This window comes from Macaca nemestrina, chromosome 2 (assembly GCF_043159975.1).
Source record: "Macaca nemestrina isolate mMacNem1 chromosome 2, mMacNem.hap1, whole genome shotgun sequence".
NCBI classification, from domain to species: domain Eukaryota; kingdom Metazoa; phylum Chordata; class Mammalia; order Primates; family Cercopithecidae; genus Macaca; species Macaca nemestrina.
This window is the reverse complement of record NC_092126.1, coordinates 154,537,186-154,562,929: the sequence shown is the minus strand read 5'-3', so window position 1 is coordinate 154,562,929 and position 25,744 is coordinate 154,537,186. Positions and strand designations below refer to the sequence as shown.

Sequence of the window (25,744 nt, the reverse complement as noted above, 5' to 3'; positions counted from 1 at the left end):
AATTATTCTGCTTCTCTCATTTCTAAGATGGAGTCTTCTTTCCTTCTTGAGCATGGGCTGTACTCAGGGACTCACTTCTGACAAAGAGAATGTGGTGGAAGTGATAGTGTGAAACTTCTGAAACTGAGGCCTTCGGAAACTAGGTCCTAAAGAGCATTGCAGCCTCTGTCTTTCTCTCTTTTTTGGACCCTTCACTCTGGGGGATGCCAGCAGCCATACTGTGAGGACACTCAAGCAGCCCTATGGAGAGGTCCATGTGGGGAGGAACTGAGACCTCCTGCCAATAGCCACATGAGTGAGCCAGCTTGGAAGCAGATCCTTTTGCCCCAGTCAAGCCTTCAGACGACTGAGGCCCAGGCCAACATCCTGACTGCAACCTCATGAGACACTCTGAGCCAGAGCGACCCAGCAAAGCTACTCTCCAATTCCTGACTCTAGAAACTGTGTGTGATCATAAATATTTGCTGCTTTCAGTCATTTGGGGGTGTTTGTTATGCAGCAATAGATAACTAGATAACTAATACACCTCCCTCTCAAGACTTTCGTTTGCTCCTCTGTGAAATGGGGTGAACTATCCCTATCCAGCCTAAGCCAAGGGAATAAAATGATGATGCATCCCTAAACTCTTGGTTTGTTCATCTGGCAAATGGGGCTGCTCACCCTGGTGGTCCTGGTAGTTGCGTGGGAGGCATTTGTCTGGGCACTCTGCTCCTCGTGGATCATGTGTAAGACCTTGGCCTCTGAAGGCGTGATGCTGGGCTTGTTCTCCAGCCACCTCTTTACATCACCAAAGGACTCCAGCTCCTGCCGCAGCTTCGCCCTCCGGCTCAGCCAGGTCTTCCTGTCCTCTGGCTGCTCTTGGATATCTTTAGCTTCCAGAGCTTTGAAGCTGGGGATGGGCTTTGGGGGAGCCTGAGGTTGGGATGCAGGATTAATGGGTGTCTGATCTTCCTTGCGAGGCACCATGATGATTCGCCGGCGGGTCTGAGGCAGGCGGAAGTCCTTCTGCTTGAACTGCTTGAAGCAGTGGGCAATGACCAGTTCAGGATCAAAGACGGCGGCATTTTCATCGATGGAAGTCTTAGATGGGCAGAGTCCTTGGGGTAAGAGAGTTAAAAGGTGAGTTTCTTTCTGGAAGAGGATTAAAAGGAGCCAGGAAGGAAAAACACTTTTGCCCCAGGCTGGGCGTCAGGGGCCCTGGATTCCAGGACAGGTTTTATCATTGTCTTGCTGTAATGATAAGGATAATTTCATCTAATGTGACTGGACATTCCCAACAGCAGGCAGCAAGCTAAGGGCTCTATATGCTTTCTCTTATTTCATCTTCTCCACACCCAGCCCCCAACACTCCCACTGGCAATCAGAATGAACTTTTAAAGATGCCAGTCTGATCTTGTGTGATCATCTAAGGCAGCACAGTATTAAGAGCAGAGGCTTTGGGGCCAGAACGCTCTTCGGTCTGAGTCCTGGTCCTGCCACCTACTGGCTGCATGATCTTGAGCAAACCACTTAACTTCTCTGTCTCAACCTCTTCATTGGTAAAATGGGCATAATGAAGGTAACCTATTTTATTGGATGGGAGTGATATTAAAATCAGTCAATCTATTAGAGTTGCTTTGTATATAATATATCTGCTATTATTCGTATATACTCACCATTCACTCATTTTGAAGCCCTTCCGTGACTTTTGATAGCCCTTAAAATGAAGTCCCGTGCCCCTCTTCTGTCAACCTGTCCCCCTAGTCCCTTGCCTCTCTTTCCTTACTATGTCCTGGACACCTGGGCTTCTCTCTGTTTGCTGAGTGGTCCAAGCTTCATCCTGACTAGGGGTTGGTATGTGCTCCTCCCTCTAGCAGGAGTGCTCCCTCCCCATCCACACCCTGGGTACTCTTCCTCATCCTCCAGGCCACATCTTTGCATCACAACCTGCACTTTCCTTCAGACCACTTATCACGACTGGGTACATCAAGGGCTGAAAACTGGTGGCCCTCATGCTGAATGAGGGTTGAGGTCTTGTTTTGTTTAACACCTTGCTTGATATTTTTCAATCTGAGTTACTTTGGGCTGAGGCACTGCCCTCTCCAGCTTGCCACACACTCCCCCATTCCTTATTGTCTCGCAGGCAGCTCATTTTCTTTATTAAGTCCTTGGTTTGGGCAGCAATTTGCTTGGAGACCCCCGGTGTAATTACTTGGTTGATGTTTATTTTTTCTAGTAGACTATGAGTTCTGTGAAGACTACAACCCTATCTCTCTTGTTCCCGACTGGAGCCCTGACACCTCCACAGTGTCTACATAGAATGGGAACTCAGTACATATTTGGTGAGTGACAAATGGACAGACCTACGATGCTGGTACTATGATTATGCCCATTTTGCAGATAAGGACATTGAGACCTAGAGAGGCCCAAGGTCACTCAGTTGATTAGTAGCAGAGCTGAGACATGAACTTCAGTTTGTCTGGCCCCAGAGCTCAGCTCTTAGCTGTTACTTGATATTACCCAGGGCTGTCACCCAATCCTTCTGAGTCTCAAGTATTTCACTTCTGAAATGGTATAAACTCTGCTCTATCTACCTCTTGAAGTTGTTATGAAGATCAAATGAGATAACAGTTTGAAAGTGTTCTAAAAAATCAGAAGGGGCCAGGCATAGTAGCTTATGCCTGTAATCCAAGCACTTTGGGAGGCTGAGGTGGGAGGATTACTTGAGCCCAGGAGTTCAAGACCAGCCTGGGCAACATAGTGAGACCTCATCTGTACAAAAAACTTAAAAACTAGCCGGGCATGGTGGTGCACGCCTGTAGTCGCAGCTCCTCAGGAGGCTGAGGTGAGAGGATCACTTGGGCCTGGGAGGTAAAGGCTACAGTGAGCTGAGATGACCTCTATTGTACTCCAGCCTGGGCAACAGAGACCTTTTTTCAAAAAAATAAAATATCAGAAGGGATATAACAATCTTATTGGAAATACTGTCAGTTATTTTCCTCCTAAAACCCAAACTCCCTTGCTTAAAACCTGTCCATGGCTCCCAACTGCCTCTAGAATAAAGTTCAAGCTCCTTAACCTGGCCCCATCTGGCCCTCTCGCCCCTGCCAGTCTCTCCAATTTCTCTGGCTCCTTCTGTCTTCCCTTGCATTTGTATCCAAACAGATCTGCTCCACTAACACACACACAAGCCATGCTGTTTCCTCCCCATGACACGCTCTTCTCCCTCCCTGCTTTACTTGTTGATCCCTGACTCACCCTTTGAGACTCAGCTCAGGCATCCCGGCCCCTTGAAACCCTCCCACTCCCCCTCTCATGGGTCCTCTGGGTCCCACAGCCCCCATACTTAGTTCCATCATAAGCATTTACCATATTTTTCTGAAATGAAGATATTTTCTGCATCTTTCTTTCCCAACAGTCTGTGAGTTTCTCAGTGACAAGGACTGTGTCTTAGTTCCCCTGTGTCCTCGGTGCCCAGCCTGGCCCAAAGTGGACATTCAGTACATTTGTTAAGTGTCTTTACAAGGCCTATGTGTTCCTTTCATAGTCAGCACATAATAAAAGTAAACATCATGGTATGGTTTCCATCTGTGTCCTTGCCCAAATTTCGTGTCAAATTATAATCCCCACTGTTGGAGGAGAGGCCTAGTGGGAGGTGATTGGATCATAGGAGAAGACTTCCCCCTTGCTGTTCTCGTGAGAGCGAGTGCTCACAAGATCTGGTTGTTCAAAAGCGTAGCACCTCCCCCTGCTCTCTCTTCCTCCTTCTTGGGTTGTGTAAGATGTGCCTGTCTTTGCCTTCCGCCATGATTGTTAAGTTTCCTGAGGCCTCCCCAGCCATGCTTCCTGTACAGCCTGAGGAATTGTGAGTCAATTAAACCTCATTTCTTTATAAATTACCTAGTCTCAGGTAGTTATTTATAGCAGTGCTAGAACAGACTATTACACATCAATAAGGATGGAAGTGAGCACTTCTAACAACACATGTATCATTACTTTGACCACAAGAAAGTCCATTCTCAAAAGGGGATGACTGAGAATGTCATCACTCATCAAACCAGTATTTATTGAGAATCCCCCAGGGCTTGGTGCTGTACCAGGTGCAGATTAAACTAGGCTGAGCACCTACCATGGTTCACCTGATCCCAGTCCACCCAACGGAACAAGGTGGGGCACCCAGAGGGTAACAAGATGTTCTCTGTTGGGGGAGAAATGCTGATTGTGGAACCTGGGAGGGCATCAAGGAAGAAGTGTCTCTGATGTGGACCTTCAAGAATAGTCTGGCTTCATGGGGTGGAGGGGCAGGGATGGGGAAAGGTCAGGAGTGGGATTTGGGGATTTTTGGGTCACCAGACAGTTCCACATGTTGGAAGCACACTGTGTGTAAAGGAGGAGGTTAGTGGGAAATAAGGTTGGCATCATCTCAAATGCCAGGCTAAGAGATTGAAACTTTACCCTGCAGACCACAGCAACACAAAACCTGCTCCCCACAGGTCTTGCTGCTCCCATTTGGGTCCTCCCTATACTCCCAATCCATGTTCTGCCCTCAGGTAGGAGAGCCTTACAAATGTAAATTCACAGTCTGTCCCTCCCCAATTTGAAACCATTCAATGGCTTCTTAGTGCTCTTTGAATAAATACCCACCTCCTTCTGTGGCCTACAAAGCTGCCTTCACTGGCCCTGCTCCTCACTCTTCCCTTGTCACCTCCCAGACCCCACCCCTCACTCATGTGGTCCCAGCTGCTGTCCTCCTTTCTGTTATCTGAGGTGCCTGGTTCTTTCCTGGCTCTGGGTTTTCAGTTTTTGCATTTGCTGTGCCCTCTGAAGAGCACTGCATTTCCCAGGGTTTTCCCTGGCTGAGTCCTCCTCACATAGTTCTAAACCTGCACCAGCCCCTGACCCCACTTTCCAAGGGTGCCTGCCAACCACACCCTCCTCAGGGAGCTTCATTCTAGTGCTCTTTGGAGTCCTGTGTCCATTGACAGAAAGGGAAGTGGGCTCTTATAATAAAAGAGGCTGTCATTATGTAGTTATGGGTAGAGACTATGTGACAATGTTCCTAGGAGACTGGCGAGGAAAGCTCTCATATGCCAACTAGTTCAATCACCTGCCCAGGTCAAGGACGCTTTCCTCAATGTCACTGGCAGACTTTGCCTCCGTTTATACACCTCCAGTGACGTGGAACTTTCTACTTAACATGGCGGACGCTAAACTCTGACTGCTAGAAAATACCTCCTTATATTGACCCAGAATTTGTTTCCCTGGACTTTCTATCCCTTGGTTCTAGTCCTCCCCATGGATGTCCCAGAAAACACATTTGTCCTCTCTTTTCTCGGACAGCCTATAGGTGTCTGGAAACAATTCCACTCTTTCTTGAAATTCTCCCTGCTCTTGGCTTGATTCAATCTCTTGCTATGTCCAATTCTACCTCTCTGGCTACCATTTTTGGGCCCCTCTTTTCCTGTACTCTTTAAAGGTTGTTGCTTCCAGGCTTATACCCAAGCTCTCTTCTCTTTTCAAATAATCCCTTCCACTCTCATGTTTCTATGACCTTCTTTATGCTGGGGACATCCATACCAATATTTTTGACTTGGAATTAGCTCCAAGTTTATACCTGCAGTTGTTCCTAAAACATCTCCACTTGGATGGCTTACAGGGATCTTTTTTTATTATTTATTTTTAATTGAGACAGGGTCTTGCTCTGTTGCCCAAGCTGGAGTACAGTGGTTCAATCATAGCTCACTGTAGCCTTGAACTCCTAGGCTCAGATGATCCTCCCAGTTCAGCTTCCTGAGTAGCTGGGACTACAGGTGCATGCCATTAAGCCTGGCTAACTTTTTTTTTTTTTTTTTTTTTTTTGATATGGAGTCTCACTCTGTCGCCCAGGCTGGAGTGCAGTGGCACGCTATCGGCTCACTGCAAGCTTCCCCTCCCCGGTTCACACCATTCTCCTGTCTCAGCCTCCTGAGTAGCTGGGACTGCAGGTGCCCGCCATGACGCCTGGCTAATTTTTTGTATTTTTAGTAGAGATGGGGTTTCACCGTGTTAGCCAGAATGGTCTCAATCTCCTGACCTCGTGATCCACCCGCCTTGGCCTCCCAAAGTGCTGGGATTACAGGCGTGAGCCACCACACCAGGCCTGGCTAACTTTTAAAAATGATTTTGTAGAGATGGGATCTCACTATGTTGCCCAGGCTATTCTCAAACTTCTGGGCTCAAGCAATTCTCCTACCTCAGCTTCCCATAGTGCTGGGATTACAGGCGGGATATACTGTGTCTAGCCACTGACAAGGATCTTAAACTCAACCAAGACTGGATTTGTCTTCATGCCCCTGCCCCCACTAACTGGGTCCTCTGAATACGTTCTCTATCTCTGTGGAAGACACCTCCATCTACCAGGTCCCCCAGCTGCCAACTTGAGCACCATCTTTTTTTTTTTTTTTTTTTTTTTTTTGAGACGGAGTCTCGCTCTGTAGCCCAGGCTGGAGTGCAGTGGCCGGATCTCAGCTCACTGCAAGCTCCGCCTCCCGGGTTCACGCCATTCTCTGGCCTGAGCCTCCCGAGTAGCTGGGACTACAGGCGCCCGCCACCTCGCCCGGCTAGTTTTTTGTATTTCTTAGTAGAGACGGGGTTTCACCGTGTTATCCAGGATGGTCTCGATCTCCTGACCTCGTGATCCACCCGTCTCGGCCTCCCAAAGTGCTGGGATTACAGGCTTGAGCCACCGCGCCCGGCCTTGAGCACCATCTTTATTTGCCCCTTCTATGTTTCCTGACCAACCAGTCCCCAAGTCCCTGTAGTTACCTCTAGCCTGGGCCTTCTCCCTCACCTCCCAGCATCTTTAGTTGAGCATTTGACCAGAGCCCTGACCTGTGTGCCTGGGAAAGGTGGTCAGCCTCTCTGGCTCGCCCTGTTTCTCCACTGGGCATTAATGTGTTCACTGCTGGAGAAGGGGCATGGAGAAGACCTTCAGTCTTCAAGCTTTACAGCCCCAGCTCTCATCTTCCCACACCAACATTCTGAGTCTGCCAACTCAGTCTCAGGTCTTTTCTGACTGCTCCCATTCCTGTCCTGCCACTCCCAGTGGCCTCTCCATCTCCTGGCTTGCAGGATCTTTTATGATCTTGTCCCTTCTGACCTCTCTCACCTCATTTCCAGAGACACCAGACTTCTTGGGCCATGCTGTTTCTTTGCCCGAAATGCTTTTTCCTTCCCCTTTTAGCTTGGAGAACTCCCTTTTATCCTTTAAGCTCAAGTGTAAAGATATTTTCCAAAAGCTTGGAACTGTTGCTCCCCATCCCATACCCTCAGCACACCTTTTACTCGTGGGTGTCATCCCTGGGCCCGGCATTCACCCCTTCTTATTCTGTAATTATCAATTTATCTCTGTCTTTTACCCATGAAGCTGCATTGCTTTGCCAAGAACTTGGTCCCCAGCACATTACTGCCAAAACCTTGAAGACTGACGTCTTCTCCGTGCCTTTCCTCCAGTACTGAATACATTAATGTCCTACAGAGAAACAGGGTGAGCTGGAGAGCTCCCGTCATTATGGGTCGGGCCTCTGGTGCCTCCAACTAGGCTCAGGTGGAAATCTCAGAAATGTACATGACCTGCCCCCGACTCCATGGCAACCCTTCACCCAGAGGGGTCGGCACAATGAGATCTGTGGCTGAGTTTTTGCCGTCACCCCACTTCCACGCGTCCTTAGGGCGCTGAGCGCTCCCTGCAGACGCCACTTCCCGGGACTTACCCAGCAGCGACAAGAACAGACTGTGGTACGCTTCATAGTCGTCGTCCATGGTCGTGGTGCTGGGAGGGGGTGCTGAAGGGCGTGTATGAATGTGTGTAGATGTGGGCTTGCTTGCGTACGGGTGCCGGGGTATCAGATAAACAGTAACTCCAAGTCGTGCGAAAGGCGCTCAGCTGGGACAGCCGGAGCAACCTGTTACCGTGGCTACCGACGCCCTGCGCCAATTGGCTGGGCGCTGCCACGTGCCAGGAGCGAGCCCGCTCGGCCGAGTGCCTGCTGACCCCACCTCCTTTTCGTCCAATTCTAGGAGGGCCAGCGAGCAAATCCACGCCGTGCCCAGTTCTGGGGTTGGTGAAAGGCGGGATTTGTTTGGCGCGGTGCCCTGGAATCTAGTGTAGAAAGTCTCCGGTTTTCCCGTGAAGTGTGGGATCTTCAGCAGGTCTCCACATCTCTAGGCCTTAGTTTTCTCATCAGAAAAATAGGCCCTGCCTCCTCCAGAGGGTTAGGAAGAACCAAAGTGAGCTGTGGCCAGATAAAGGTGTTTGGTATGTTCTGCCCCCCTTATGGCAGGGTGCCATGGTTTGGAGTTACAGAACCTGAGGACCAGAGAATAATAAACCCTTGAAACGTGCATCAACTGATAAACAAAATGAGGTATAGCCATAGGATGGCCATAAGAAGGAATGAAGTACATGCTAGAATATGGATGAACCTTCAAAACAGTATGCTAAGCAAGAAGCGAAACACAAAAGGCCACGTGCTGTATGATTCCATTTTATGTGAAATGTTCAGCATAGACAAACCCACAGACACGGAAAGTACATTAATGGCAGATAGGGGATGGGGTGAGGAATTGGAAGTGACCGCTAACAGGTGGGGAACTTCTTTTTGGAATGGAAAAAAGAAATGGAAACTTCTGGAATTAGTGATGATGGCTGTACATTGTAAATGTACTAAAACCACTGAATTGTACACTTTAAAATGGTTAAATGGTGGCTTTTAGCTCAATTTTTAAAAAGTTAAAAAGAAACACCTGAGCACTTGCCCTTTGCTGAGACAAGCTATCTTTGTGACCCTCACAACCTGAGATGGTTGCCATGGGTCATATTCATACAGCACTCTTGCAAGCCAGGTACCATTTTAGCACTACATGTCTGAACTTCATAATCACAATCACCGTGTGAGGTAGACACCACTATCCCTTTTTTTTTTTTTTTTTTTTTTTTTGAGACGGACTCTTGCTCTGTCACCCAGGCTGGAGTACAGTGACACAATCTCGGCTCACTGCAAGCTCTGCCTCCCAGGTTCATGCCATTCTCCTGCCTCAGCCTCCCGAGTAGCTAGGACTACAGGCGCCCACCACCACCCCCGGCTAATTTTTTTTGTATTTTTAGTAGAGACGGGGTTTCACTGTGTTAGCCAGGATGGTCTTGATCTCCTGACCTCGTGATCTGCCCGCCTCTGCCTCCCAAAGTGGTGGGATTACAGGCGTGAGCCACCGTGCCTGGCCCACTATCCCATTTTTACAAGACAAGTTAACAGGTACAGAGGTCAGGCAACCTTACTTGCAATAAAGGGGAAAAACCAGGCCTAGAGCCTGAGCAACCTGGCTGTCCTGAGGTCCCCTAGCACAGAGCTCGCCTCCTGCATTCACATGGGCCCACACTCCCCATGGAGATGCTAGGGGAAAGGATATGACCACCAGCTCTACAATGAAGCCATATCTGATGCCCTGAGCTTGGTGAGCCCGCCCCACCCTCCAGCCCCAGCTGGGCCCAAGGTTTCAGAGGCCCCTCGCTATCCTTAGCTGCCATATCTGGCTGTCTTGTCCCTACTCCTTACCCCTTTTGTTCCCTTCCATTATTAGGTGCCCTTTTTTCTCTCTCTGAGAGTCTGTACAGAACTTATCTTTGTGCCCCTCCCCACCACAGGGCTTCACACTTTGTGAATGCTAATTGGATGTTTGTCAAATTAAAATGTGATGGTAAATTATAAAGTGGATGTTTGCCGTGGGGAGAGGGAGGTGTGGCCAGTTTTCCTGTTCTCTGGTCAAAATTCATCCTTCTAAAAACTGACACTTATTACTCACTAAAGTGGAAACAACCAACTACCTCTGCATCACACTGCAGCCTGATCTGGTTCACACCGCTTTACAACAAAGGCAGTTTTCTGAACAACTGATTTTTCATTTATTCAATCAATTTAATTTTCAAATTATATCTTAAAATGGTAGTTGGTAATTAAGACTTAATAACTAGTTTTTTCCCTTTTTTTCTAATAGTAAATGCTTTGGTATTTGAACAATAACAGTACTTGTATAAAAATGGCATAAGACTAATTTTTTTTGAGACAGGGTCTTGCTGTGTCATCCAGGCTGGAGTGCAATGGTGTGATCATAGCTCACCGCAACCTCAATCTCCTGGGCTCAAGGGATCCTCCCACCTCAGCCTTCTGAGTAGCTGGGACCACAAGTGTGTGCCACCATGCCGAACTAATTTTTAAAATTATTTGTAGAGATGGGGTCTCATTATCTGGTTGCCCAGTCTGGTTTTGAACTCCTGGGCTCAAGCAGTTCTCCTGCCTCAGCCTCTCAAAGTGCTAGGATTACAGATGTAAGCCACTGTGCCTGGCCAAATGGTATAAACTCCAAATGGAAGATGAGAAATGAGTTTTCACAAAGGGACCAAGGTAAAAGAGTGAGTGAGCTGAAAAGGAGCAGCAGACAGATATTCACATTACGTTACCAAGCGGATGCTGAGGTGGAATCTACAATTCCTAAGGGACAGTGTGGAGCTGTCAACAATATACAATGCCAGAGGAATCTTATTTGACTTTGGGGTTAGCTTTTTTAAATTTTTTTTAAATATATATATATATATTTTTTTTTTTTTTTTGAGACGGAGTCTCGCTGTGTCTCCCAGGCTGGAGTGCAGTGGCGTGATCTCGGCTCACTGCAAGCTCCGCCTCCCGGGTTCACGCCATTCTCCCGCCTCAGCCTCCCAAGTAGCTGAGACTACAGGCGCCCGCCACCACGCCCGGCTAGTTTTTTGTATTTTTTAGTAGAGACGGGGTTTCACCATGTTAGCCAGGATAGTCTCGATCTCCTGACCTCGTGATCCACCCGCCTCGGCCTCCCAAAGTGCTGGGATTACAGGCTTGAGCCACCGCGCCCGGACTAAATATATATTTTTTGAGACAGGGTCTCTCTCTGTCATCCAAACTGGAGTGCAGTGGCATGATCACGGCTCACTGAAGCCTTGAGCTCCTGGGCCCTCATGAGCTCAAATGATCCTCCTGCCTCAGCCTTCTGAGACTATAGGCGTGCACCATCACACCTGGCCAATAAAAATATTTAGTGGGCTCCTAGCTTTAGCAAGGTTGATAGAAATTTGCTTTGTATTATTGATAGTTTAGATGTACTTTTTATGTTCTGATTATATTTCACTTTTGGAAAAGCCACACACTTTTTTTGGATTGTTGTCAAATAATAATTTATTTAAAAATAATCTCAAAATATATTCAAACACATTCAGTAGCAAAGATCCACCATTGGCACACACATTAAGAAAGCACACACACTGGGCTCCTAGTTGGGCTAATTAAAATCTATATGGCTGGAAAGGTGGTTGGTTGTACTTAATGAAGCTTTTTTGAAGTGCAAAGCTATGCATAACAGATGAGCTTGAAAACTGCAGAGTTTAAGACAGACTTAATTTTTCATGATTTTCCCAAAGCCAGTCATGGTATTTATTTAATTTGTGGTCTTCAGGGTGCACCTGGAAGAAATACAACACACAAAGAGGCAGAGACCTTAATGTAACTTAGTCAGAAATATGTTTTTTAAAATTGGCTTTTTAAATGTTTGCTGGGGGACAGTACATTATGATACTATACCTAAAAGTTATAACTTTTAACCTCATGGGATTCATGAATATTTTAAGTTATACCTTATATTAAGGTAATCACATACAGTTTACAAAGTACTGTCCAAATGACTACTCACCATGACTTGGAGTGTGGGGTGGTGATGACATGAGTCAAGTATTAACACCTCACTTTCCAGAAGGAGGTTCTAGGCCCTGAGAGGTTAAATGGATTCTCAGGGCCGGGCATGGTGGCTCATGCCTGTAATCCCAGCACTTTGGGAGGCCGAGGCAGGTGGATCACAAGGTCAGGAGATCAAGACCATCCTGGCTAACATGGTGAAACCCCATCTCTACTAAAAATACAAAAAAATTAGCCAGGCATGGTGGCAGGCGCCTGTAGTCCCAGCTACTCGGGAGGCTGAGGCAGGAGAATGGTGTGAACCCGGGAGGCAGAGTTTGCAGTGAGCCAAGATTGCGCCACTGCACTCCAGCCTGGGCGACACAGTGAGACTCCGTCTCAGGAAAAAAAAAAAAAAAGGATTCTCAGGTCACAATGGATTGCTCTGATGAGGCAGGGATAGGACCATGGTCCTTCAGTTCAGGCCTGGCCAGACCTACTGGTTGAATGCATGAGGGTGAGTCGCAAGCTGAGTGGGCACCCATCAGGTGCCAGGATACCATCAGTATGCCAAGGGCTGGGCATATTCAACAGGGCTAAAGCAGGACCCAGTCACCACAAAAGTAGCCTGAGACCACTAAGAGAAACCCAATAAGTATACATTGCAGGCCCAAACCTTCCTGCTTTCCTGTAGTGGTGTACTCTTGACAGGAGGAAAACCATGGCAGGCTTAGAGATAGTACACAAATGGGGAATGACAGGAAGAGGGCCAGAGGTGACAAACCACTGGAGATGAGTCAGAGGCCACACCTCTGGACTGGTCTTTGTGGACTTGGGAGTGCCTACCCCAAAACCTGCATGCCACCCACTTCCCCACAGCCAGGAACAAAATTGTTTGTGACTATAATAGCATTTGTGTCCAATAAATAGTCTTAACCATAATGGTGGACTTATTTTGCCCCAGAGACCAAATGTGCTGAATTATGGATGGGAGTGGGCCTCACCTGCTTCCACTCATTGACACAAAAAATTCGGTAAGAGTCGTTGCCATATTTACCAATCCCATGAAGCTCAATCGGATACTTCCACTGCTTTGTCAGGTATTCATCTGAAGAATACAACATCCCACACACCAGGTCAGCTTCTAAAGACACCCTCCCAAAATGTGTGGTGATGGGGCAGGATGGAGAGAACAGAAGAAAGGGACGGGAAAGGCTCTTTCCTGGCAACCTCAGTTGTGACTGCCCTTCTTAATGAATTCCTGTAGCACCCATATCATTTACCAAATCCTAACCACTCTTTCGTGCTGTGCTAATGCGACAGAGGTCACGTCCCTGAGGTCAAGAACTGGGCTTTCTGCTTCACTGACTTCTTCCCCTAATTCTGCCCACATGCCTGACCCAGTGATGGGCAAAGATTTATTGTTTAGGTCACTGGGAGGCTGTGGTTTGGGGAAAGTGGACCTTTTTAAATGTCTTGGGTGCTTGAGCTGAAAAACCTCCATTAATATAGTATCTGAGGACATTAAAGTTTAAGGTGTGGCTCTCTTAAATAAGCATAAGGTATTATGTTTTTCCTTTGGGTATACAGGAAAATACCTGAGAACTTGACAATGGTTTTTGCCCGAAGATCGTAGAGACCAAGAGGTTTAAGAAGTTCTGACACATCTCTCCAGTCTGCGGTTCTTGCTACCTCAGCTGAAGGATACTTCTCCAGAAACTTCCAGAGCACAGGTATTGCCATTTTACCTGGGAAGTAAAAGTAACTGAATGATTACAAGACTCTAGATAGGCTGATTTCATGTTCAAGTAGTTTCTCATCTAGAAATCTCATCCAGAGGGTTTTTTTTTTTTTTAAAACCACTGGCGAGAAGCCATTATCTGAACCAGCAACCACTTTCAGAATCAAATGCCAACACTGCTAATATATGGGGCTAATAGTCCAAATTATGCTGAAAACTGGCCTTGCATGATTAGCTTTTAAATGATCACATCAGCAGATAATGAGAGTAGAGGCATATAGAACACAAGGTACATTCAGTGAAAAAGATACTTTTAAACACACACGAAAGAGGGTGGAGAAACATTAACTGATTTTCATTGATGATCAAAATGAATTTGAAAGTAGAAAATAAATAAAATCTACCCCTTTATTCTAAAAGGTCTGTTGGATGTCATCTAGTCTAATTTCCTCGTAGGTGAAGAGTTTAAGGGTGAAGGGAGAATGCCTTATCCCAGGTGACACACTCAAAATGGACTGTGAACCCAGGCATCAATTCAGTGCTTTCTCCTTACCACACTGTCTGTAAGACAAAGATAATAATCCCCAAACCTGAGGTCCGATTGAGAAATATAGTAGCGATGAGAAGCTTCCATGGATCGTGAAAAAGTGTTTCTTGAACAAGATTAAAAGGTGACCGAGGAGGTGTCCACTTCTTAAAGGCTTTACGTCGTGGGGGGCTAGGAGCTAAACAAACATACTGCATCAGAATTGAAAACCCAAAATAGAATTAGAATTTGCTGTTCTGATTGGGAAAGGGATACCTTCTTTGTTATACTTGCTGGAAAAATACAGGCTTGTTTTCCTTCTTTCTATCTGTGTTCGTGGGATGATATCTTCTGAAAAGGAAAAGTGAACACTTTATCGAGTCTATGGTTTAGCTTAAAGCAATATTCAGGGATGCAAATAATATCAACACTGTTACAAAGCATGCCAGCTACTATTCTAAGCCCTTTACATAAATTACCCAATTAATCCAACTAATGACCCATGAACTTGGTATTATTTTTATCTCCACTTTACAGATATGGACATTGAGGCACAGAGAAGCTAAGTAACTTGCTCAAGATCACACGGATACTAAGTGTCAGAGCTAAAATTCAAATCCAGACAGTCTGGCTCCTGAGTCCTCACCTTAACCACTCTGTGATACTAGTTTTTTATGACTTATGTTCAGAGTTTATAGTATTGAAAAATTAAAGGCAGTATGGAATATTTTAAATTACAATGCATTTGTATAATGTGGTCATTAAAATATTTTTTAGACTATTGTGAATACTTTCCCATTAACTTCTAAATGAAAAAAGCAAAAGTCTACACATAATCCCAATTTTATAAAAAAGGGGAAACATATATAAATAAAAATACAGAGGTTAAGAATGAAATAAGCCAAAATGATATAACGGTTGTTGCCAAGTGCTAATTTTTCTTTTCTTCTTTACTTTTCTATATTTTCCAAAATTTCTGCAGTGAACTTACCTTTTACGCCTACCAAAAAAAGGGATACAGACAAAACAGAATATACAGACAAAACAAAGTCTGCAGAAAAACCTACAATTTGGACCCTAGAGCACCTGAGACAACTACCTATTAAGAACCTCTGTCTACTGGGAACCAGTATTATCAGACTTCTCAAATTTCTAAAATCACATGTAATACTCCTTAGCCATATCCTCGCAATTTGAATATCAGTTAATAATACCTTGCATTTGTATAGCATCTTTTTCACTTCTCATTTTATAATATTTTTGATGTGAAAAACAGGACTAGTCAGGGTGGTTACCTCTCTTTTGCAGATGAAGAAACTAAAGCTTTGAAATTAAGCAATCATCCCAAAATGATATTGGGATTGACTATAAACCGGAACAAGTATCCAGGTCTCCAGATAATTAGACTACTGTTTTTTTGCTATTTTAGTTTGAGTAGGTAAAGCCCAGTAGAGAGTTAAAACAACAACAACAACAACAACAACAACAACAACAACAACAAAGGAAACTGCTCTGACTGCTCTGATTTGACAACTTTTTCTGTGGGCTCCTATGAATAATTACTAACCAATCTCCTTTATGCCAAGTTTACTTGGCAATTTCTAGCTAAGCCAATGGGAATCTTCACTATTTCATGGGACACCTAGGAACCTAAGAGTTCTTCATCTCATGTTGAGAACTACACTCTTATCACAAAAAAAGTTTTTAATTTTTGCCCATTTTGCTAGCAATAAATCTACATAAACCTCAAAGCTTTCGTCAAGAAGCTCAGTGTTTAGGACACAGACTTGAAGAATTCTTATGAAGAATTCTTATACCAAAAGAATATACCACTAGGTATATATGGCCATCTTGTGTTAAAGGCAGAGAAACTCCAGGCACAGAAAAGACATACAATCATGGGTAGAACTGGGAACAAGAATCATATCTATTCTCCTGCTTCACAAATTTGTCCAGGCTGTTTCCCCACAGGAGTTTAAGTAAAATTATTATTCTTTAAAGGAGTTATTCATTACACCATAATAGCATAATGAATAACTAATACAGGGCTGCTCAAAAGGTCTCCTTTTTATCTCTTATTCACTGAGGGAATAAAGACAAAACTGCTAAGTTCTGAATGCTGTATTAAGAGCATATTACAAATAATAGATGAACTATGTGATTATACTTTTGAATTATTTAGAGCTCTAAAGCATTTCAGAGAAGTATTACATTATAATAGAAGATAAAAACGACTATGATATATACAAAATTAAATTGGAAGTCACATCTAGTAGTAAGTATCAGGAGGGGTGTGAAGAGAAGACACCAACTATTCTCCACCCATTTATGTATATAAGAAGTCTTCCCGGCCGGGCGCGGTGGCTCACGCCTGTAATCGCAGCACTTTGGGAGGCCGAGACGGGCGGATCACGAGGTCAGGAGATCGAGACCATCCTGGCTAACATGGTGAAACCCCGTCTCTACTAAAAATACAAAAAATTAGCCAGGCATGGTGGCGGGCACCTGTAGTCCCAGCTACTTGGGAGGCTGAGGTGGGAGAATGGTGTGAACCTGGGAGGTAGAGCTTGCAGTGAGCCGAGACTGTGCCACTGCACTCCAGCCTGGGCAACAGAGCAAGACTCCATCTCAAAAAAAAAGAAGTCTTCCCTAAATTTTTCACAAGTGAAGGCTTTTAATTTTCCTTCAAGTTTTAAGATTACTGGCTGGAAAGAGGATGGAAAGAAGGGAAAGCCCTGCTGAGAAGGAGAGTCCCAGGTGCTGCACCAGGGAAAGACAATGGCAGCTGTTAACAGTAGTACTCTCCTTTGCTATGGCCTCATGACAGCAGTCAACTGATTTTCTCTCTGCCATAGGAAACTGCTTGAATATCAGTTAGATAAGTATTAGGATCAACTGGTAGGATGTATCTCATATTTCGCCCTATTTCTTGGCTCTATTTTCACGTCTTAACCATGTACAGGCACAAATACAAGATGCCGGATTATAAATTTCTCATCATATAATGTTTAATAGTGCTTGAAAGCACTGGATAGCTTGAAATATTTTCTCACCAGTAAAGTCTTTCTTGGTTGGTGAGCAGTTGTCCATTTCAGAGCCACGTTTTAAAATGTCAGTATGCAAATGTTCCTTCTTTTCCGCAACTACTTCTACTTTTGTTCCAGTTTCTTCAGTTTCTAAAAAGGTATCCTCATACTTCTCATTGTGTTCTGCATCTCTGGCTGAACATAATTTGTTTATGATGCCGGAAGTTTTTTGTTCAAAACAAAAATTTGATCCTGAACTCAACGATCTGTCTTTCACAAGCCTCTTTTCTTCACTGGTCGCACTGAGGGTCTCACCACATGCTCCAGCATCAAAAATGCAGACAGTTCCGTCAAGCTGACTTTCTTGTGCAACAGGCTCACTTTCAGCATCTGCTTTATTACACACAGATTCTCTTTTGCTATCACTTTGAACAAAACCTGAATAGCTCTTCCTACATCTTTTTTTAGTTTTCTTAATTGGGATTCCTTTCAAAATAGTCACCTTTCCTTTGGGTTTTCTAACCTTTCTGAAGTTAACATCATCAACACCCTCATCTTCTTTCAAAAGCAAATGAGTGGAAGTAAAGTTAGAGAGTCCTCTGCTATCCGGCAACTCTGAACTACTACTTGGCGGCATAAACACATCCTTTTTGCACTTGCTTCGGGTCCTGAGGTTCTGGTTTGAATTGTTACTTTGGTTTTGTAGGTGGGATGTCAGGGCTGCCATGCTGCAGTCTTTGTATCTTGACTTGGTATCCCTTTTAGAAAGTACAGTAAAATCAAAATCTTCTGGCTTAAGACAAGTCTCTCCATTTTTGTGAAGATAATTAGCAAGTGAACTTTTGGATCTGAACTTCAGTCCTTGTGGGCTAGAAAATGATATTAAAGGAAACTTACTGCTAGTAAATAGAAGGGACTTTTAAAAGAATTGGACCACATTTCAGATTTCTAATTAATTTCCAAATGTTGCCATAGGCATCTGTCATTTAAAAATGAAAAAGAGTGATAAATGGCACTTTTAAATGGTTTGTTTCCTCTATGACAATATAAAATAAATTTATAAATATAACTTAAATGCAACCTACCCGTTAACCATTCACAGTAGGCGGGACAAAATGTATGTAATTTTCCCCAAATCACTTGATGTAATTAATAGCAACATTGAAAGAATAGAATCTGCAATCGTTTTATGATAAAAATATAAAGAAGCCAAGATTCCTGCTATGCTCCCACTATCTGACCAGACAAAATTATTTTGCTTTACTGTCTTTACCATCTTATATGCTTACCTGATAAAGTACACATCAAATCTTCCTGCTGTCTTCCCAAATAACCTTTGCTTCACAACTCTTTCCCATCCACACGGGACAGACTTATGACATTCTGTCCCTGCAGTACCACCAAACTGAGCAGAAGCGATGGGTTCTAGTAGCAGGGGATTACATTCACTGCTTCTTTTTATCATCACTTGTTCCTCATCTTCTTCCACTCTTTCCAATTCCACAGCAACATCTTCTTTGCTGGAAAAACAAAGTCTAAGTGATTAACTCATTTAAAATTTATCTTCCACTGCCTACTCAGTTTTAATCCATGATAATGCGAGAACCACATAGATTATCCATATTAAAATGGGGGAGACTAAAGTCCGTATGGACCAGCCTTGTGCTATGGGAGTATTTTCCTGTCTTCCAAAAGCTTCCCATACCCTCTAGCACAAGTTAAAAAGTGTTGGAAATCTCTGCACAACAGAAAGGTCAAGTTAGAAACTTTTCCGATTAATTACTGAGTAGGGCTATTGTAAAGATTTCTGGGGGCACTTAGCATAAATTTGAGAATATGAGCCAACAGCTGAGCTCTTAACCTGAGCTCTTAAGCATCAGAAAATGCTTAAATAAATCAGTGAGTTATATTCTCTTCTCTGCCAATAAATGAGGTAAAAGTTTTACATAATGTAAAATTTCTGGGAGAGTGTATCACTTTCATCAGATGTAACCCTCCAGAAGGTAAATAATTTGATACAGAATTTTTGCATCTCCTTCATTCTTGATCCTCATGGTAACCTTGTAGGTACGATAAGATTAACTCTCAATTTATTGATAAAAAATTGAGTGACAGAAAGGTTAAATTACTTGCAGAACAGACACCTGAACCCAAGTCTACCAAATCTTGGTCTAATACTTCTCTCCCATACTATTATTGAAAAAAGTTGGCAAGGCAAGGTGGCTCATGCCTATAATACCAGCACTTTGGGAGGAGGAAGTGGGAAGATCACCTGACCCCAAGAGTTTGAGACCAGCCTGGGCAGCACAGTGAGATACCTGTCTTTATAAAAAATGAAAAAAAAAAAAAAAAAAAAAAAAAAAGCAGCCGGGCGTGATGGCGCATACCTGTGGTCCCAGCTACTAAGCAGGCTGGGGGCAGGAGTATTGCTTGAGCCCGGCAGGTCAAGGCTTCAGGGAGCTATGATTGTGCCACTGAACTCCAGCCTGGGTGACAGAGTGACACCCTATCTCAAAAAAACAAAAAACTAAACTAAACTAAAACTTCATTAATGTTCCAGTGTGTCTTCTATGATGAAAACATAATTTAAAAATTAAAAAAAGAAAAATTTCAGTAAAGTGTATCCTAATCACTAAACCACAGATTGTAAAAGCTGGATGGGTCTAGAGAGATCATTTAACCCAAGTTATTTTCTACAAATAGGGAAACTATGCAAGAACTAGAATTAGAATCAAGGTTTTCTGATGTAAGTTGGGGTAAAATAATTTTGCGGAGCTGGGCGGATCTTATGAAATGATACTGTTTACAATTTTAGAGATAAGATACTGAAGCCTGGTGAAATCAGCACAAACTATTAAAGAGACTGGGGCTCAAATCCCAGCTCCGCCAGCTGTAAGTTTAGCAGCAAGTTACTTAACATCTCAAAGTCCCTGTAAAATACTTTCTGTAAAAAGAAGGTGATGCCTCTTTCAAAGTAGTTCTTAGGATTCAATTTCGAAAAAAGTAGGTAAATCTTAACCTCCTATCATACATGTACTCAAATAACTTCCTAGGATCCTCCAACTCAAGGGGACCTCTTGCACAAAACCTCCTGGCTCCCCCTCAAGTCTCCCTGGTCATCTTGGATGAGGAAGTCGGGCGCACCCCAGGACTGATCCCACAGGAAAAGCACCTGAGCTCCAGCCCCTAGTAACTAAACCCGTGGGCTTCGAGGTCTCTGCCGACCCTCTGTCCAAGGTTAGAAAGGCCCACACACCGTCCACTCTCCCGATCCCGTTTTACAGGCGGTGAAACTGAGGCCCAAAAGGGAACAGTAATTTACCGGAGGTCACTCGGCGGATCTGGGACTAGGCGCTCACTAGAGGTGACGGTGGGGGCAGCTCCGCGGTCCCCCAGGTTCAGACTCTCCGACCCAGTCGTGCCCATCGAGCAGGCTCCGGCTGCAGCAACGAGCCCAGCGCTGCGAAGCCCTGGGTGTGGGGCGGAGTAAGATGTGAAACCTCAGCTCACGGAACCGGGCTGCAACCGAGGTCTGAATGTTGCGAAAGTGGCCCAGACGCCGCCGCTGCTTTTCGGCCGCCCCTGCTTTTCGGCCGCCCCCTCGGCTACAGCCGCCATTTCCACGCTCCACCAATCAAATCCATTGTCGAGGAAGGCGCACCGCCCCCACAAACCCCAACCAATCGCGCGCGCTCTGGTTGCGCTGATGCCTTAGGGGCTCTAGTTCCACCCTAGCTTTTGCTGCTTTTCTCGCTTTGCCTTTCGGACATGCGCACTCTGAGGAAGGCGACCTCGCGCTCAGCTTACCGCGCATGTACGTTGCCAGGGGTAACGCAGGTAGCCAAAGTGGCTTGTGGCGTGGCTACCGTTAGTGAGGCGGTTGCTGAGACAGACGCTGAGGCGGAGAGGAGGAGCCCGAGGCGTAAGGGAAGCCGCGATGAGGGCCGTGTTGACGTGGAGAGATAAAGCCGAGCACTGGTGAGAAGCCGGGCGGTCCGCGAAAAGCGGGAGGTCGAGTCCCAGCGGGGACTGCGCGAGCCGCTGCAGCGTGTTTGAGGGTGGCAGCGAGCTTGCTGCCTGGGCCGAGGGCACTGAACCCCGGCCTGGGAGACTGCAGGGTCACCCTCCCGCCCCTTGGCGGTTGGCGAAACTCCTGAGGGTTGGAGAGCGGCAAAGGGAGGTGCCGCGCCTGGAGGTAGTGCCGGTGGAGGCGGCTCTTCCCTCACGGTCTGGCCTTGTCGCTGCCTTGGGTTCGTCTCACACCCACGACACAGCACGAAGCTGCTCAAGCTTCGCAGTTCTTGCCACTTCCACATAGTACCCGTACTCTTGTTTACTTGACGTTTTTCTCTAAATTGTCTCATTTATTTTAATTATGATTTCACATTTTACAAGGAAACTTTATTACTCCATTTATGAAAACCAGTGTCACTTGCTCTAAGTGTTAAGATAAAATCAGCGTCACTTGCTCTAAGTGTAAAAGTAAAACTTAAAGTAGGGAGAAACAAAACTGAACAGGCTGTAGCTAGCTGTTGTTGCTAGGGAGCCTTTAAACCTGGTATCTCGTTTCTCTAAAATTGGAGATTGGCAGGTATGATCAGAGAGGTGCTCAAAATGAGCATCAAACACAAGCTCTCCTAATTGGGAAGTTTGAAAAAGAATTGAAGGTGAATAACTTTGTCACCTTTTGATTCAGTTATTTAATGTCCTATTCCATTGTTATTGGCTAAATCTATAATATAGTCTGTTTTGTCATACACTTATTTATGGGATAGGTCTCGGCCTGACTTTGAAAATCATTCAGCATTGTTGTGAAGCCTCTGTTCTGGCCACTGGAGCAGGTTACTTGTCTTTGGTTCAGTCCTTTCTGAGATCTTTCTCTGTGTGAAGCATGCCCTCTCTCCTCATCTCACACGGAAATCCTGCACATCCTTAAAGGCTCACGTTGGAGACGGGTCCTCTCTTTTGTGTTCGGCACTAGTGGTAGCTGACATTATGTGCCAGGTCTCGCTAAGCCCTTCTTATCCTTCATCTCGTTGTCTCTGTTCACCACTTTCTGAGGTAGGTACTATAATTTCCTCTATTTTATGTATGAGGAAACTGAAGCACAGAGAGGGTGGGTAATTTGCCAAGGTAACACAGTGAGGGGTGGAGCCAGCTTTCAAGCTCAGGTCTTCCTCACTCCAACGTCAATGCTCTCAGCCCCTACATTAATTTTTCCTTATATTACAGAGGTGGCAAACTCAAATGTCTGCAGGAGATAGACAGGTAACATAAATGGGAGATGTCTATTTGCATCTTAAACACTAGGAATTGTATGTTTTCCTTAGGAATAGTCTTGTATTCGATACCCCATTTTTCTTGAAACACACAGCCCTATCAGTGAATCTTTCATTTGTACTTTTAATAGAGATTTGAGTTTTAAAAAATCATTTTATTTTTAACTTTATTATAAACGTACCTATATCACAAGCTGATGATAGGCAACTGAACATTTGGCTTCAATGTCAGAGAGTAACAGAGTGTGGCAAGGAGTGTGGCAAACTGCAGAGCTCATGCTTGTCCTAAAAGGGGCAGCTGCTGCTCAGCTCCTGCCAATTACCACCATGCAGGAATTTGGCCTAGTGTGCTCAGCTCTTCCTGTTTCACCAGAAGCTAGGAATCTGGGTTTTTATGTGAAATGGCCTAATTTTTAAATGTTAGCATCTACTCTGAAAAAAAACAAAACAAAACACTGTGTGGGCCAAATAAAACATTTGCTGGCCAAATGCAGCCCGATTTGCTCTGTTTTCAACCCCTGGCACAGAATTTCGTTCATTTCTCTCTTGTGGTACTTCCAAAGTCTGTTGAGTGTAAGAGTTAATTTTTTAAATCTGTTTATTTCGGAAGTCTGATAAACCCGTTAAAGGCAATGGCTATGTCTTACTCGTTTCCAAATTATTCTAGAGCCTAGTCAGGTCAGTGGTTGTTGTTACTATGGGTAGTAATAAAATACTAGATATATATAAAATGAAATGCTGTGGATAGATGTATTCATACATGAATGAATAAGTGAGTGAATGAATGATAAATAAAGATTGGTTGTCTGGTTTTTGGCCCATTACAGATTTGAAACAACCTATTAGGATAAGGGATGTAGGGTTCTATAGACCATCAATCCTGATGGCTGCTAGATGTACCACCAGCTGATGGCCCAGAATGAAAACAAAACAAAAAACTAAAAAAAAAAAAAAAAGGTAGTAGAACTAAAAAAATCCTAGATGTCAAAGATTAGTCCTCCACATCCAAATCAGCCGTCGTCTCCCAGTCTGCTCCTTTGCTTCTATTTTAACCTTCACATAGCAGCAGGAACTCTCTTTTTTTTAAGACCTGCTGCTGTGATCCTGTTACTCTACTTCTCATAAACCTAGAGTGATTCCCAATTACTTTCCATGTCAAAATTGTGCATTTTGCTAGAGGGTCCTCCTGACCCTCCTCCCCACTAGGCTTGCAGCATTTAAATTTATACTTTTAGGTTGAGCAGAAAACTCTATCCTTCCCAAATGCTCCCTTATTCTATGAACTCCCTAGTTTTCTCCCTTAAATGCACAGCTCCAGGTTCATCTCAACCAGGATGCCTTATTAGGCTATTCCAGTCAGGCTAGCATCTGCTATAACTCTCCATTCATGCCAGCTAGTATTTACTAAGTACTTGCTATAGGCAACATGTCTTTATATGTGTTATCATGTTTAATCTCTACAACATGTGAGGTTGGAATTTTTTATCTCATTTAAAGATGAAGAAATTGACATTTAATGAGGTGACATAACTTACCTAAGATTACAAAATGAGTAAGTGGGGCTGGGTCAGATTATGCAGGAGTTGGAGAGGCACTGTGGGACATCGGTTTACAGTGAGGTGGGTACAGGGTTGTCAGAGGACAATTTGCAGGATTCCTCTGTATCTCTGCAATAGAATCTGACAGTGTGTCTTCTGACAATGTATCTCTTTTATAAAAAGAGGCAGGTGGAGAGAGAACCATCCTACAGTAAGTAGAACAGACTGCCTGCAAATGAGTGAGCTCCCAGCCCTGAAGTGTTCAAGCAGGGGCTAGATGGCCATCTATAAGGAATTCTTGCCCTGATGGGGCAGTTGGACTGCATGACAAGGTCTAGAGTCCTTTCCAATTCTGAGTTTCTGGTGATCTCATAATTATATTTATTATGTGTCTAGGACAGTGCCATGCACTGTGGGTCCACAAATATATAAAACAGGGCCATTGCTCTCAAATTGCGTATGACTATAATTAAAGGGGTAAGATATCTAACACAATGTAAAGAAGACTGTATAATTCAGAGCTAAACTGAAACATACAGATTCTAAGTACATTAAGAGTTTAGATTGGGGCAAATCAGACGTATATGTTATATTTTAGGAAGGCAGATTTCAAGATATTCAGAGAAAATGAATTTTTATATCTAAGAGAAAGATAGTTCAGGCTTGGCTCAAATGAGACATTCAGAAACGATTTTGTGATAATTCAACCCAAAATGACCCTTATGAAGAAGAGGTCACACAGGAATCACTTTGATGAGCTCATATGTGTATAAGGCAGAAAGGAAGCCACATACCAAGGATGACTATAGATGAGGGGTGCAGACACCGCTCCAACATCTGATAATCTACCATAGCAATCCACAAGTGTCAGGTGCTTTACATAGACTGGCTTGTGCACCCCGTGAGTAGGAGGCTACCTCTCTATCCTTGTTTTGTAGGTGAGAATGAAAGCTCAAATAGGAGGTCAGCTTTTCTGGCCCCACAACCCCTCTACTTTTTAGTCCACCATGCTGCTTCTCCTCAAAATGTGAAATGTGCCAAGGCTCAGAGGAAGAAAGCATAAGAAACAAGGAAGACCCAGGTCTGTTACCACATAATGGTGAGGAAGCTGAAAAACTCAGGGTTTCAGTTTGCCCAGCTAGAAAGAGTGTGATAATCATCCTTGTTCCAGCTTCTTTATCAGCCAGCTCTATGACAAGGAGCAAACAACTTACCTCTCTGTACTTGAGTTTTCTCATTGGTAAAATCGGGGCAGTGGTGCCTGTCCTGTCTACTACACTATGTTTTCGTAAGGATCAAATTAGATAATGTAAGTTTACACTTTTTTTTTTTTTTTTTTGAGATGGAGTCTCGCTCTGTTCCCAGGCTGGAGTGCAGCAGCGTAATCTCGGCTCACTGCAACCTCCACCTCCCAGGTTCAAGCCATTCTCCTGCCTCAGCCTCCCGAGTAGCTGGGACTACAGGTGCACACCACCACACCCAGCTAATTTCTGTATTTTTAGTAGAGACAGGGTTTCACCACGTTGGCCAGGATGGTGTTGATCTCTTGACCTCATGATCCTCCCACCTCAGCCTCCCAAAGTGCTAGGGTTACAGGCGTGGGCCACCATGTCTGACCAAGTTTACGTTCTTTAACAATTCTTAAATATTGAATAACTGTGAAGAGTTTTTAATTAAAAGAAGCATCAGGTCAACAGAGCCATACTAAAAGCTTTCTGAATTCTTCATGTAATGCCTTAAGTAGGTAATAATACCTTTTTTTGACATATGATAACAATGATAATGGCGGCCACATAGCATAATGATTAAAACATGGGCTTCAGAGCCAGATTGCCTAGGTTTGAGGCCGGGTGCAGTGGCTCACACTTAAAATCCCAGCACTTTGGGAGGCTAAGGCAGATGGATCACTTGAGGTCAGGA

The 25,744-nt window shown here is 44.4% G+C and overlaps 3 protein-coding genes across 19 annotated transcripts in view; 1 reads left to right on the top strand and 2 right to left on the bottom strand.

Annotated features, from left to right (window-relative positions):
• Positions 1-7,928, bottom strand: part of LOC105477772 (EF-hand calcium binding domain 12) — a 28,219-nt gene extending 20,291 nt beyond the window's left edge. Inside the window, exons 1-2 of one of the 6 annotated variants that reach the window (XM_011734543.3) lie at positions 7,731-7,928; positions 661-1,097 (exon numbers count right to left, since the gene is read on the bottom strand). In XM_011734543.3, coding sequence (XP_011732845.2) covers positions 661-1,097; positions 7,731-7,779 — 486 coding nt within the window. In that variant the 5' untranslated portion in view covers positions 7,780-7,928. The other 5 variants (XM_071092280.1, XM_011734542.3, XM_011734544.3 and 2 more) reach the window with 5 other exon arrangements.
• A 249-nt stretch (positions 7,929-8,177) lies between these two features.
• LOC105477770 (methyl-CpG binding domain 4, DNA glycosylase) lies at positions 8,178-20,724 on the bottom strand. 4 transcript variants are annotated; one of them, XM_071092282.1, is made up of 8 exons: positions 20,330-20,724; positions 18,297-18,527; positions 17,035-17,876; positions 14,258-14,332; positions 14,046-14,180; positions 13,313-13,462; positions 12,772-12,822; positions 8,178-8,326 (listed from the first exon to the last, which is right to left on the bottom strand). In XM_071092282.1, exons 1-8 carry the CDS (start codon positions 20,431-20,433, stop codon positions 8,292-8,294), a joined length of 1,623 nt encoding a protein of 540 aa, XP_070948383.1. In that variant the 5' UTR covers positions 20,434-20,724; the 3' UTR covers positions 8,178-8,291. The 4 variants fall into 4 exon arrangements, with proteins under 4 accessions (XP_070948383.1, XP_070948384.1, XP_011732831.2 ...); XM_071092283.1 differs by lacking the exon at positions 8,178-8,326 and adding an exon at positions 10,940-11,506; XM_011734529.3 differs by lacking the exon at positions 8,178-8,326 and adding an exon at positions 10,941-11,506 and having other exon boundaries at positions 12,719-12,822; positions 14,258-14,329.
• Positions 20,725-20,796: 72 nt separating this feature from the next.
• The window catches only part of LOC105477771 (intraflagellar transport 122), a 97,314-nt gene continuing 92,366 nt past the window's right edge, over positions 20,797-25,744 (top strand). For 8 of the 9 annotated variants that reach the window (XR_984936.2, XM_011734536.2, XM_011734535.3 and 5 more), the window contains exon 1: positions 20,797-20,985. Coding sequence is in view for 7 of the 9 variants with exons in the window: in XM_011734536.2 (XP_011732838.2) it covers positions 20,945-20,985 (41 nt within the window). In the remaining 2 variants the exon portion in view is untranslated. The remainder of the gene's footprint in view (positions 20,986-25,744) is intronic. The other variant, XM_011734538.3, reaches the window with a different exon arrangement.

Bases quoted from the DNA above. Each gene is read 5' to 3' on its own strand.
- LOC105477770 (XM_011734528.2), bottom strand. From the start codon at position 20,433: ATGGGCACGACTGGGTCGGAGAGTCTGAACCTGGGGGACCGCGGAGCT. The intron at 13,463-14,045 runs GTTTGGGGATTA...TTTACTTCCCAG, and splicing joins ATTTCTCAATCGGACCTCAG to GTAAAATGGCAATACCTGTG. The intron at 12,823-13,312 runs GTATTTTCCTGT...TGTATTCTTCAG, and splicing joins AACCATTGTCAAGTTCTCAG to ATGAATACCTGACAAAGCAG.